This window comes from Adiantum capillus-veneris, chromosome 21, assembly GCF_014529385.1.
Source record: "Adiantum capillus-veneris isolate H3 chromosome 21, ASM1452938v2, whole genome shotgun sequence".
Lineage (NCBI taxonomy): Eukaryota > Viridiplantae > Streptophyta > Polypodiopsida > Polypodiales > Pteridaceae > Adiantum > Adiantum capillus-veneris.
Window position 1 is genome coordinate 16,919,582 of NC_140951.1, and position 11,649 is coordinate 16,931,230.

At 45.1% G+C, this 11,649-nt stretch overlaps 1 protein-coding gene across 1 annotated transcript; it reads left to right on the plus strand.

Annotated features, from left to right (window-relative positions):
- Nucleotides 1–1,362: 1,362 nt before the first annotated feature.
- On the plus strand, nt 1,363–4,705 carry LOC147430597 (acetate permease A-like). Its single transcript, XM_086494431.1, has 2 exons — nt 1,363–3,988; nt 4,148–4,705. The coding sequence occupies exons 1-2, from the start codon at nt 3,833–3,835 to the stop codon at nt 4,676–4,678; spliced, it is 687 nt and encodes a 228-aa protein (XP_086350557.1). The 5' UTR covers nt 1,363–3,832; the 3' UTR covers nt 4,679–4,705.
- Nucleotides 4,706–11,649: the final 6,944 nt, after the last annotated feature.

Sequence of the window (11,649 nt, forward strand, 5' to 3'; positions counted from 1 at the left end):
AGTGAGTGTTTATTGGGCATGGTCTTTATCCTATGCACATCTTATGGTGTGCATCTTCTTTTGTCAAGTCAGAGCGTGCATGGCACTTAGTCATGTGAATGTGGTAGTGGTAAGGTGTAGATGGATCCAAACTAGTTCCACAAGTATCCAAAAGCTTTCCCTAACTTCATGGGTCGGCATCCCTTGGTAGGGGCTGGTTTGGAAGCTTCTTGATACTCTACATGGTATGCGCTGCGTTTTTGTACTACTCTTTAGATGCCCTCACCGATACCATTCATAGCTTACCTTAGTGAAGGACTATCTTGATATAGGAAACTAATGCTCTTTATTGCTTGATTTAGGGAGTGCCAAACACATTTGTTACAAAATATTTTCACTATGACATCAACACTAAGGTACTTGTTGATTTGGGACTTTATTATGGGCTTCTTCTAGGTGGTGTTATTCTACAGTGCCAAAGAAAAAGGCTCAGCAGATGAACACAAAGACCTTGCCTAGGACAAACAAAACAATTCTATAGGCATCGATGGGTTGCAAAGATTTGACCCCCCGCGAAAAAAAAGAGGAAAAACGAGTGAAAAAAGTGATCAACCTTACATAAGCACCGTAACAACTAGAAGACCACTCATACTAGGGTGAGGAGCCATATTAGAGAGACTTAGCTAAAACATAGTTCCATTTTTAAAAAAAATCGAGGAAGGGCGAGGGAATCTATTCATTTTTGTAATATGAAAAATGCATAAGCTTCGTCATGAAAAGATGAATCATACCAAGTTTGATATTCTTTTAAATTTATGTTGATGCTTTATTTGAAAAAAAAAAGGCTTCTTGAGGCATTAGTGGAGTGTTAAATGCTTTACAAATCACAGAAAGACACACAAGCTAGATTCCAAACATATTCCAAAATTTTGGTCATTGAAAGGGGGGATGGATATGTTTTCCTAGCGATCGAGCGAGCATGTCTCATGATTGGCTCCGTCAAGGTTTAGGGTCGTGGGCATGCCATCTTGGTCGTTCATCTAGTAGCGATTACAGATGGTAATTTTTGCTCAACACTGTCAAATGTCAGACAAGTCAACATACGTAATGTGCATAGCAATGATTGGCAATTATTGTATTGCATGTACTTGCGCTACAAGATTGCACGTCTTATGTTGTCAAAATCTAGTGCTTGGTCCCCCTCTCCTTGACCTTGACGAAGTAGGGAATGGTCGTGCAGTAACCTTTCCCTGAAATAACGGGCGACCACATGGCGACCGGCGGAGGCCGGGAGCCACGGTGGGAGCACGTTTTTCAGGGAATGGTCATTGTACGACCATTCCCGGCCGTCACAAGTCGGGGGGAGGGGGCTAGCTACGCGGTTCCAACTGCTGAGGTGGCAAGATTGTAGAGCAACTGACAGTGCAGACAGCAGCAGATATTTCGTGCAGACATGCAGACAGTTTTACAGGTGACGTCTTTACAGCAGATATTCCAGATGCTGACGTGTTTACAGCTTGTTGCATTACGTACGCTGACCTGGAGTGGCACGGTTGGCTTGGTTCCAGGAGCTGACGTGGTGGCCATCCGTCGACTGCTTGCTGGGATTCCTGCTCAGAATCGACAGTAGATGGAGGGCGCAGATCTGCTGCCCCCCAACCCCCGACTGTGACAGCTAGTAAATGACCTTTCCCTTCGTAAAAACTACTCCCGCCATGGCTCCCGACTCCCCGCCGGTTGCCATGGGGTCGTAGTTTTTACGAGTACGTCAGCAAAAGACCATTATATTGTAACGTACTGTTACAGGAGAGAGAGACCAGACCAAAACTAGACCTCCTATTCATTAATCCGTCATCTCTCTTATAGCAAGAGAGGTTGGTTACATATGCCAAGAACCTACTAGTGTCCTCCCACACTAGGTGGTCGGACACACCTACAAGACCCACACACCACACCTCCCCCCTTGGGGAGAAAAAGATGGACATCTTTTTACAAGATTGAACTGAGAAGGGACTTGACATGACTGAAGGTACTGCATCAACTCCAACGCCTCATCCGGGGGGAGTGAGCTTACAACTTGTTAGGGTTAGGTTCTGAGAGGACTTGACTCGACTCGATTGGACTTGATAAGAAAACATCTCGACATAGGCAATGCACTAGGTCGCTATCCCAATGCAAATGGCTACATGAGGAACGGCTCAACTGCGTCATAACGACCAAGACACGACTCGATTCACAACTTCATTCCCTATCAGAGTTTGGTGTGGATGCGATGGCTTATTGAAAAAGAACTACATGCCAGACTAAAACGCAGAACAGCTAATAGAAATGTGAAGTGGCCTTGTCGACCTATATGCAGAAACTGAAACAACCCATTTAGATGTGGCTTTGAAAACCTCTGTTGGGCTTTTGAATTGTTGAAAAAAGACACTCGCAAAAATCAAGATGCATTAAAAAACTCGCCAAACTGCTTTGTTGTGTTTGACTCGTATGTCGTGTAGGACTTCCGAAAGTGTCTACATCCATGAATACTTCTGAAGATCAGCACCATTCCCAGCATTTGGCTTCAGCCCTTTTCCATCATCCTCTTCCTCTTTAACTGATCTGGGTTGCACTTTCTTGGTCTTCTTGTTTTCCTCTGCAGTTGAGCAAGCCTTCCCCTTAACAGAGGTGAAAGTCTGAAAGACCCGGGTTTCTCATCATGAGGGCCTTTGAGAATAGCAGGGGACTCGTCCAGTCGAGGTTGCTTGCTTGCATCTGTTGCTTCTACAGGGGGCTCCTCCTCGTTCACAGAGATGTTCGCCATGTGCTTGCGTTGCAAGAAAGCAGGACCTTCTTTGGCCATGGGCTAGCAAGAGGGAAGACACCACACGCCAGGAGGGAGCGCAGTACAGAGGAAAGTAGCAAGGAAGGATGTGATGACTTTAGAGCTGGGCTGTTGCTGGCTGTTGATAGATAGGGACACAGATGAGAACGCCTTTGTAGGGGAGTGAAATTGTAGCTGGTGTGATTATGTAACTGAGGACGATAGGCTGGGGTTGTGGTTCTGCGTCCTCGAAAGACAAGACAAAACAGGTGGATGATGTTGTGGGCTGGAAGATTTAACACGAACAAGGCGAAGCCTACCCAGGATCAAACGTGAAGTTCTCCATGGCACGAAAGCAAGAAAGTGGAAAAGAAACCCAAGAAACCCTTCTAACTGCCCGTCTCCTCCACCAATGTAACGTACTGTTACAGGAGAGAGAGACCAGACCAAAACTAGACCTCCTATTCATTAATCCGTCATCTCTCTTATAGCAAGAGAGGTTGGTTACATATGCCAAGAACCTACTAGTGTCCTCCCACACTAGGTGGTCGGACACACCTACAAGACCCACACACACCACAATATAATGAGTGAAGGTATTATAGGTATTATATAATGAGCACAAATGACCTTAGCGCTAGATATGGCTAATTTGCAAAGAAACAAACGAAAGGCCCTTGAACATCCCAATGTTGGCCGTCCCATGCAGGACGCTTATATTAATCCTATGCACGCGTTTCGATTTCTTGATTGTTCTGGGCTCACATAAATAAGGGCTTCACAAACGTATGCCAATGCCCACACTAAGCTAACTATGCGCTGGGATTAAAGCTTAATCAATAAGCACTTCAAGATTAATGATTTTTTGGGATTAAGCTTAATCATCCAGCATTGAATTCCCCTTCTTATACTTACTATACGATATAATTAGCAAGACTTAATTGCTCTATACTATATTCATCTACATATAATTAGCAAGACTTAATTGCTCCCTGCAGTCTCTTAACAGAATCAACCTAGCCACAGGTCCAAAATTATAAAGAAAAGATGGCCATTGCAAATCCTGGTCCTCTGGGTTTGGGAGCTTTTGCACTCACGACCTTCGTGCTGTCTTGCTACAATGCGGGCATCTTCGGCGTAAGCACCACCGACCCTGTCAATGTCATCACAGGCTTGGCTCTCTTCTATGGTGGGCTGGCCCAGGTACATACAATACATACCCATATGCATGCTTCAAAGCTTTAAAAGCTTCACTTTTCTAATTTCATGCCAATGTGCATTGCCCCCCACCCCCCAAAACCCCAACCCACCCCACCCCCCCAAACTGCTGATCCATCACTTGTAACTGTTGCAAACTCGCAGATACTTGCTGGAATGTGGGAGTTTGCGGTGGGCAACACATTCGGTGCTACTGCTTTCACATCTTACGGCGCATTCTGGCTGGCATTTGCCACCTTCTTGATACCCAGCTTCGGCGTGGGCGCTGCATACACGGCGGCGCAGACGCCGGATTCGGTTGTCTTGCATGCATCTGCCATCTTTTTGTTAGCCTGGACAATTTTCACATTCCTCATGTTTGTGGCCTCTCTCAGAACTACCATTGCCCTTGCCCTGCTTTTTCTCTTCCTCACGATAACCTTCGCGCTGCTAACGGCCGCAGAGTTCGGGAGTCGTGCACTTGGCGACTTGGGCTCTTTCACGAACACGCACCGAGTGGCGGGCTTCTTCGGAATTGCAACGGCGGCGCTTGCATGGTATAGCGCGCTGGCGGGGTTGCTGGGAAGCCAGCCACGGCCTCTCTTCACCTTGCCTGTTGGACGATTCCCACTGCGCTTTGTGGTCGGCCCCTCCTCGGCCTCCTCATCGTCTCCTCCCACCAAGAGCCGCCGCTGATCCCAAAATTGGGCCATCTAAAATATTCGTCTCTTTTACACCATTCCAATAAAAATGCGTATGTTTCTACTGTTGTGTGTGTGTGTGTGTGTGTGTGTGTGTGTGTGTGTGAGAGAGAGAGAGAGAGAGAGAGAGAGAGAGTGTGTGTGTGTGTGTGTATGTGTATGTGTTTTTGAGAGGGGGGAAGAAGAAGAAGAAAAGTTTTAACGTTGTTCATGAACAATCTCAAGTGACCTCAAACATTGATCTGACGAGCCTTGAACTCAAGACCTGTGGTGTGTGTGTGTGTGAGAGAGAGAGAGAGAGAGAGACCATCGTAAGGTGTTGGCTAAATAAGGCTTGAACCTTGACCAATGGCATGATTGTGATAAAAAAGATCAAGTAGACTAAGGAAAAGAAAACATTAACGATGTGGTGACAATCATAAGAGGCCAAGCCTATCTATCCCATTATTCTATCTTCATGAATGAGAGAGAGAGAGAGAGAGAGAGAGAGAGAGAGAGAGATTTTATTATCGTCCTCCGAGGTCAAATATGACTTATGGGACCAAAGTTACATGTGATGTAGTATGTATGGGGCTCATGAGTGATTCTCAATGCTCCAAAATTGTGGTGATGAGAGTCACACTATGGCGGGAAGAGGAAGGTGTGTAGGTCTAAGTCATGGATGAAAATGTGAGGGAATCAAGTTCGGATGTGACCAAGGAGAGGGACGGGCGAGACATTTTTAATCATGAGGCAAAGGAAATTGCAACAGAACTAAAATAGTTCAGGAAACTATCAAAACAATTAATGTCAAGAGGGCACCACTTTAAATATCAATATCTTTGGAAGAAAAAAGAAACTCAAGACATATTTAAGAGAGGTTTTCTAAATACTCAATGGATGCAATATGCACAAGAATCCTTTGTAGCATGTTTGTGAAGGAATCTGCACACAGAGAGTCTACTACCAAAGCACCACCCAACCCACCAACCCCCATCTAATGGACCCCTTTTCTAGAAATACATATATCTCCCCAAGACCTTGGTCCCAATGGTCCTCCTCCACCATGCAAGACTTTGGTGGCCGGTCCTTCAAATGCAAGTAATGGTAAATCTTTCCTTGAGAATGCCAATATTTCTCCCATGTGCAACCTTCGTTAGGCCTTTTCTCTCGATTTGCCCCCTCACAACAAGATGTTGTGTCATAGGTGGTGCATGTATGGATAGCAAAAGAGAGAGAGAAGAGAGCGACACATAGAGATACCGAAGCATTTTTTATCATGGTAGCTAGTGTGTATGGCCCCTTAGTGCTCTTAGGATAAAGATTGGCATGTGTGTTAGTATAATCAATGAGTTTGGCATATAAACATGGTGGTGGCCTTCAGCACGTGGCCTTTAGACCCAACAACCTCCCACTTCAAGGCCAATGTGCCATTAAGCAACATATCAGCATATACAATGTATGTAGAGTATGGATCTCTACACAATGCCCATAAGCACTGAAAACTGTGAAAATTTCTTGGATAATAGACCTTTGTTAGTGGATCTGTCATAATAATCAATATCTAGTTCTCCTTTGTATGATTTTCTCATGTTAAATTGATCGTTTAATATGGGGAAGTGCCAAGGGAGAAAAAGCTAGAATATTGGTTTAAGTTAGCAGACAAGCCACAGTAGGGATCCAAAGGAGGGAAAATAGGGATCCAAAGGGGGGGCCATCTGCAAAAGAGCTATGTGCAAAAATGGGCTCAAAAGACCCTAAGGTTCAGCCCATTAAGACTTCCAAAATGCAGATGCCCACAAGGTGTACTCAATTCCTATTGGATGGCCTTGGAGGTGGACCAATGAGAATTAGGCTAGAGTGAATCTAGTTTAATTAATTTAAAAACACTTAATAAAAGAACCAATAAGAATTAAGCTCTCTAGAAGACTATTGGACAGTCTCCTAAGGGGTCCAATGAGCATTCAACAGCCCAATGGCTTGCCTGATTCCTATTGGCCATGAGGCAAAGGGGTCCAATGAGATTTTAGTTGAATTAAGTAATTACCTAAAGCTGTCACAAAAGGGGAAAGGGGGACACTTGTCAGAAGACTATCACTTATGCTGCTTAATTTCCATTGGCTAGGCCTGGGGAGGTCCAATGAGGTGTGAGGATGAGCAAATAGCAAGAGGGGTCGACCAAGAGAGAGAGGGGGCTGATTTTTCAAAGGCATTATTGACTTACACACTCACACAATCTATGTGTGAAGCAAGACGACTGTCTCTCTACTTCTCAAGCTTTAATGGAAAGCTTACCACCTACTCTAAGCTTGTGAGAAGGGAGGCCTAAACCAACAACTCTTGGCTTTGTGATGCAAATCCAACCAAGAGCCAAGCTTCAATGCATGCTCATCTCCTCTACCATGCTAATTACTAAGCTAACTTATGCTAATAAGAGTGATTATGTGAGGAGATGTATATCTTTCTCGTAAGAATACTCCTTCTTCCTCTCAATCTACTCTCATACCCCGCTAGCTCTCACCATCTTCGAAGGTGTGTGAGGTCTTGGGTCTGAGACCGTGAGGGAATTGATGTTGTGTTTAATTAAGTGTTGTGCTTAGTGCTTGAAGTTTCCATCTTCATAGCACTAGCTAGTATTGAAGGAACACAAAGAATTGTATTGTAAAATGTCTCTCTTGATGGGAGAAACCATAATACAAAGCCTTTTGGAGGGGGGACCGGCTCCATGCAAATCCGGTCCTCAACTGTTTTCAATTGCTTAATTTCTCTCTCTTTTGAAGTATTGTTCATGCTATCTAACTAGGTGTTATGCTTTTTGTGGCTCTGTCTGTTGGGGTTAAGGCCTATGTGCCTTGATCGGTCGCCCAGGTCATGGGCGCCCGCCCACTGTTACCCTATACTTATAGTGAGTATACTATACTGTATAGGGGGAGCTGCCACTTCACAGTCTCCCCACCCATATCTGTGTGTTATGTGTCTCCTTCTCTCTCTCTCTCACTCTCCGTCTGTGGTGCTCCCCGATCCCCTTCAATTGGTATCAGAGCTATGGTGACCGCGGAGAGCACGACGGCTTTGAGAGCTTCGAGGCGATAGCTCGCTCGCTCTCGACGGTAGAGAGATTAAGAAATCTTGGAAGCTTTGTGAGAATGCAATGGGAGCTTGTGAGCTCAGTTGAGAGTGATGTATGCTCTTGTGGAAGCTCAGAAAGGAGTGTGGAAGATTGTGTGTAAGTGAAGGTGCTGCCCTAAAACTGTGTACGCAGCAACACTGTTTTCAGATTCGTTTTTCTCCTTGTAGAGTGCAGATCTGAGAATTCTGTCCGCCATGCCCATCCGTTTTGACGTGGTCTACAACTTTGCAGAAGAAACTTTTTGCAAATTCCTCACCATTTTGCTGATATTCAGCTCAAACTGACTGTATACAGAAAATTCCAGATTTTCTGTTGTCGCATTGTGTGCGAGTTTGATGCACTTTTGGAAGCACGCGAGATGCTTGAAATTGAGTGCATAAATTCTGAGCTGAAGATGCAATTGCAGCTTGTGTTAAGCTTGTGGTTTGAGGGTTTTTGGTAGACTTGGGCAACGAAGTACGGAGGCGTTTACACACCATCGAGGCGGTCTCTTGAGAGACGCAGTTTTTTGGAGCACACAGGTGGAGCTTCTTTCACTGGTTTTCACAGGATACTTTGGCAGTGATTTTGTGCTTGGATTCATGGTCTTTGCGGATGGTTTGCATATGGTTATGGAGCATGGTTGATGCCCATTATACATGCATTTTGACGAGCACTTTCAAGTGCCGGTGAGCTCTCTTGAGAGCATTGTTTTCGCATTGATCAAGTTTCCGGATTGCAAATCTTTTGGCGTTTGCTTATGCGCGGTCACTCCGTTGATGTATGTTGAGTGTAGTTTGATGCGCATTGATTTCTCATTGTATTGAGCTTGCAGGACAATGGTTATTTTGTGTTGATAGCCATTGTGCGTCGAAACTCTGGCGAAATTTTCCCAGGAGTTTTATGCATATCATTTATGCGATCTAGGTAGAGATTGCAGGTTGCACTCAGCATTTGCGTGCGGTGTTCTCTGCAGGTGGGAGATTTGTGTGTGTGTATGCATCGATACCGCACAGTGTGGGCTTGGTGATTAGCTCACAGATTGCAGTGTGATACTAGAGCATGCGAGGCTTGTAATGACATTGCGGGAGCTCTATTTTGGAGTGTGTCTCACAAGTTTTACATTGTGTTTCTGGCCATATTTGTAGACAGTTTCCAGGTGTTTTTGTTGAGGTGGTTTTGCTATCTAGCTTGCTACTTGTGCTCATGGCAGAGACAGGTGATCGATCATATTGTGACCTCTCACAGATGCGCGTGTTTGATGGGTCAGACTTTGCGGCATGGAGAGATTGTATGCTTGATGCACTGACACAGCGAGGGTTGCATCGACCATTGAGTGGTGATGCAGGTAGACCTTCAAACATGTCTGACAATCAGTGGCAAGAGCTAGAGGAGATGGCACTATCTACACTCTCTTTGCACCTTGCAGAATCTGTATATGCTCTTGTTATGTATGAGACTACTTCGAGAGCACTTTGGCGCAGATTACATGATATGTATGATAGATCTGAGTCATCAAGGACTCGTGTGAGACATGTACATTCACGACTACGCCGACAGGTGACATGTTGGTGTTGTGGTCATTCTGGACACGTTAGACGGCGTTGTTTTCGTCGTATGCGACATCGTAGGAGACATGGCAGTCTCAGAGATGTATGTAGTGATGCCATGGACTCAGTTGCTTTGACAGTTGAGGCAGATGTAGTGTCGGAGTATACTAGTGACAGGGATGTCACTTTTATCTCGACCTATGCACGAGATGCTATACATGTGGATAGTGCACTCCCTTCGCAGTGGTTGCTAGACGCAGATGCTATGTTTCATGTCACGCCGCATCGTGCATGGTTTTGTAGCTATTCTAGCGGGATGCTTGGCAGTGTACGTTTGACCGATGGATCGGTGCATGCGATAGCAGGTGCAGGAGATGTGAGACTATCATTACCGAGTGGTGCATCTTACTTGTTACGACATGTGCGCTATGTACCAGATTTGACAGTGAGTTTGATCTCGATTGGTCAGCTTAGAGATTGTGGATGTCAGATTTCGCTACGAGAGCGAGATTTTGTGATGCATTTGGGTTCGCTAGTGATTGCGAGAGGTGCCAGGAGTGGTACAGGTTACCCATTGCATGTGGATCACGGGAGAGACGGTGTTGTCTCTGTGATCATGCAGTCAGGTAGAGAGCGAGAGAGCAGGCGAGTCTCTTTTTCTTGTGGGTTGCAGGATGCTTTGCATGGAGTGCAGAGCAGTGACCTTGTTGTGCAGGTTGCGTCTACGGATGCACAGGTAGAGCGGGACAGCTCTAGTGAGTCACAGCAGGATGAGTCATCAGAGGTGATGACAGAGATGACTCACATGGATGCTGAGATGTCAGCTATTGTGGAGTCATTTCTTGATATGCTTATGCCAAAGCTTGATGCAGATTCAGGACATATGGATACTCTTGGTACACATGTGATATGTGGTGGGCACGAGGAGTCACTCCAGAGCTCGGAGTCAGAGTGCCATGGTCTCTATGATAGGGGACAGGATTGCCATGAGTTGAGTTCTGAGTTGGAGGTGGCAGAGGTTGCCAGGGTTGTATCAACATTCGGTGTCCTCATGTACGAGATGCTGATCTCGAGGCCCGACATAGCAGCTGCAGTGGCAGCATTTGTAGCAGGGTTGATCAGTCGTTCGATGACTGATCTCGGCATAGAGCATAGGGGAGGTTTGCAGGTATTGGACCGATACTTGCAGGAGTGCATGAGCTCTTATAGACTATTTGCAGAGCTTGGAGCTAGCTCTGTGTGGCTTCCGCAACGGGATGTTTGTCTATCAGTAGAGCCGGATGCACTAGCTCATCGAGAGTCAGTGGGCATAGGTTGAGAGAATCTCTCACCTTCTATTAGTTGTACACTAGTAGATCTTGCTTAAAGGCACATTGGCCTTTAAGTGGGAGGTTGTTGGGGTTAAGGCCTATGTGCCTTGACCGGTCGCCCAGGTCATGGGCGCCCCCCCACTGTTACCCTATACTTATAGTGAGTATACTGTATAGGGGGAGCAGCCACTTCACAGTCTCCCCACCCATATCTGTGTGTTGTGTGTCTCCTTCTCTCTCTCTCTCACTCTCCGTCTGTGGTGCTCCCCGATCCCCTTCACTCTCCACCCAAGCACTCTTGTTATTCTCATTAGGAATCTATTCTAATGGAATGCTCGCTATGTTCATGCTATTTTCCGCTACACACAAGTTACTGGGCCATTAAATGTTACAGGATCAATGGTGGTTGTTATCTATCGAAATCTTGATAAGCTTGATGGGGTTTTCCTCAAGCACTGAATGAATGAAGTGATACCACACATCAGTGTGCTGTGTATTTGCATAAAACACCCGATTCCATGCTAGTTGTATAGCACTCTAACTATTACAATCAGAGGATTTCTAGAAATGTTTTCAATAACGAAGCCTAAATCTCCCACTAGATGAGTAAACCATATAGCTTCCTTATGTGCATTGGGTGTAGCAACATACATTGCATCTATGCTAGACTAAGACGCATGTAAGACTCCATGAAACTACACAACCAATGAATGTAAAGCCATAGCCTGATATAGGCCTTCTATTATCCACACTCTCCTTATAATCCACATCCGTATAGGCTTATAGCCAACTACACATGCATTTTTGCCTCCAAACCAGATGTACAGTTGTTAGCTCATACTATTTAAGTATCTCACCACACCTTTCAATACCTCCTTATTCTTCTTGTCAGTATTGTCTATAAATTAGCTAACAATAACCTGCATTGCATAAAACATTTTGAATAATGGAAATAATATGACTAATACAGTATTATTCACAAATACTCGAATATTTCGTGACTTTTGAATAATGTTGG

What these genes read in the sequence shown, in the direction of transcription:
- LOC147430597 (XM_086494431.1), top strand. Translation starts at nt 3,833, where the DNA reads ATGGCCATTGCAAATCCTGGTCCTCTGGGTTTGGGAGCTTTTGCACTC. An exon ending in TCTATGGTGGGCTGGCCCAG is followed by an intron (nt 3,989 to 4,147) that starts GTACATACAATA and finishes GCAAACTCGCAG; the next exon opens with ATACTTGCTGGAATGTGGGA.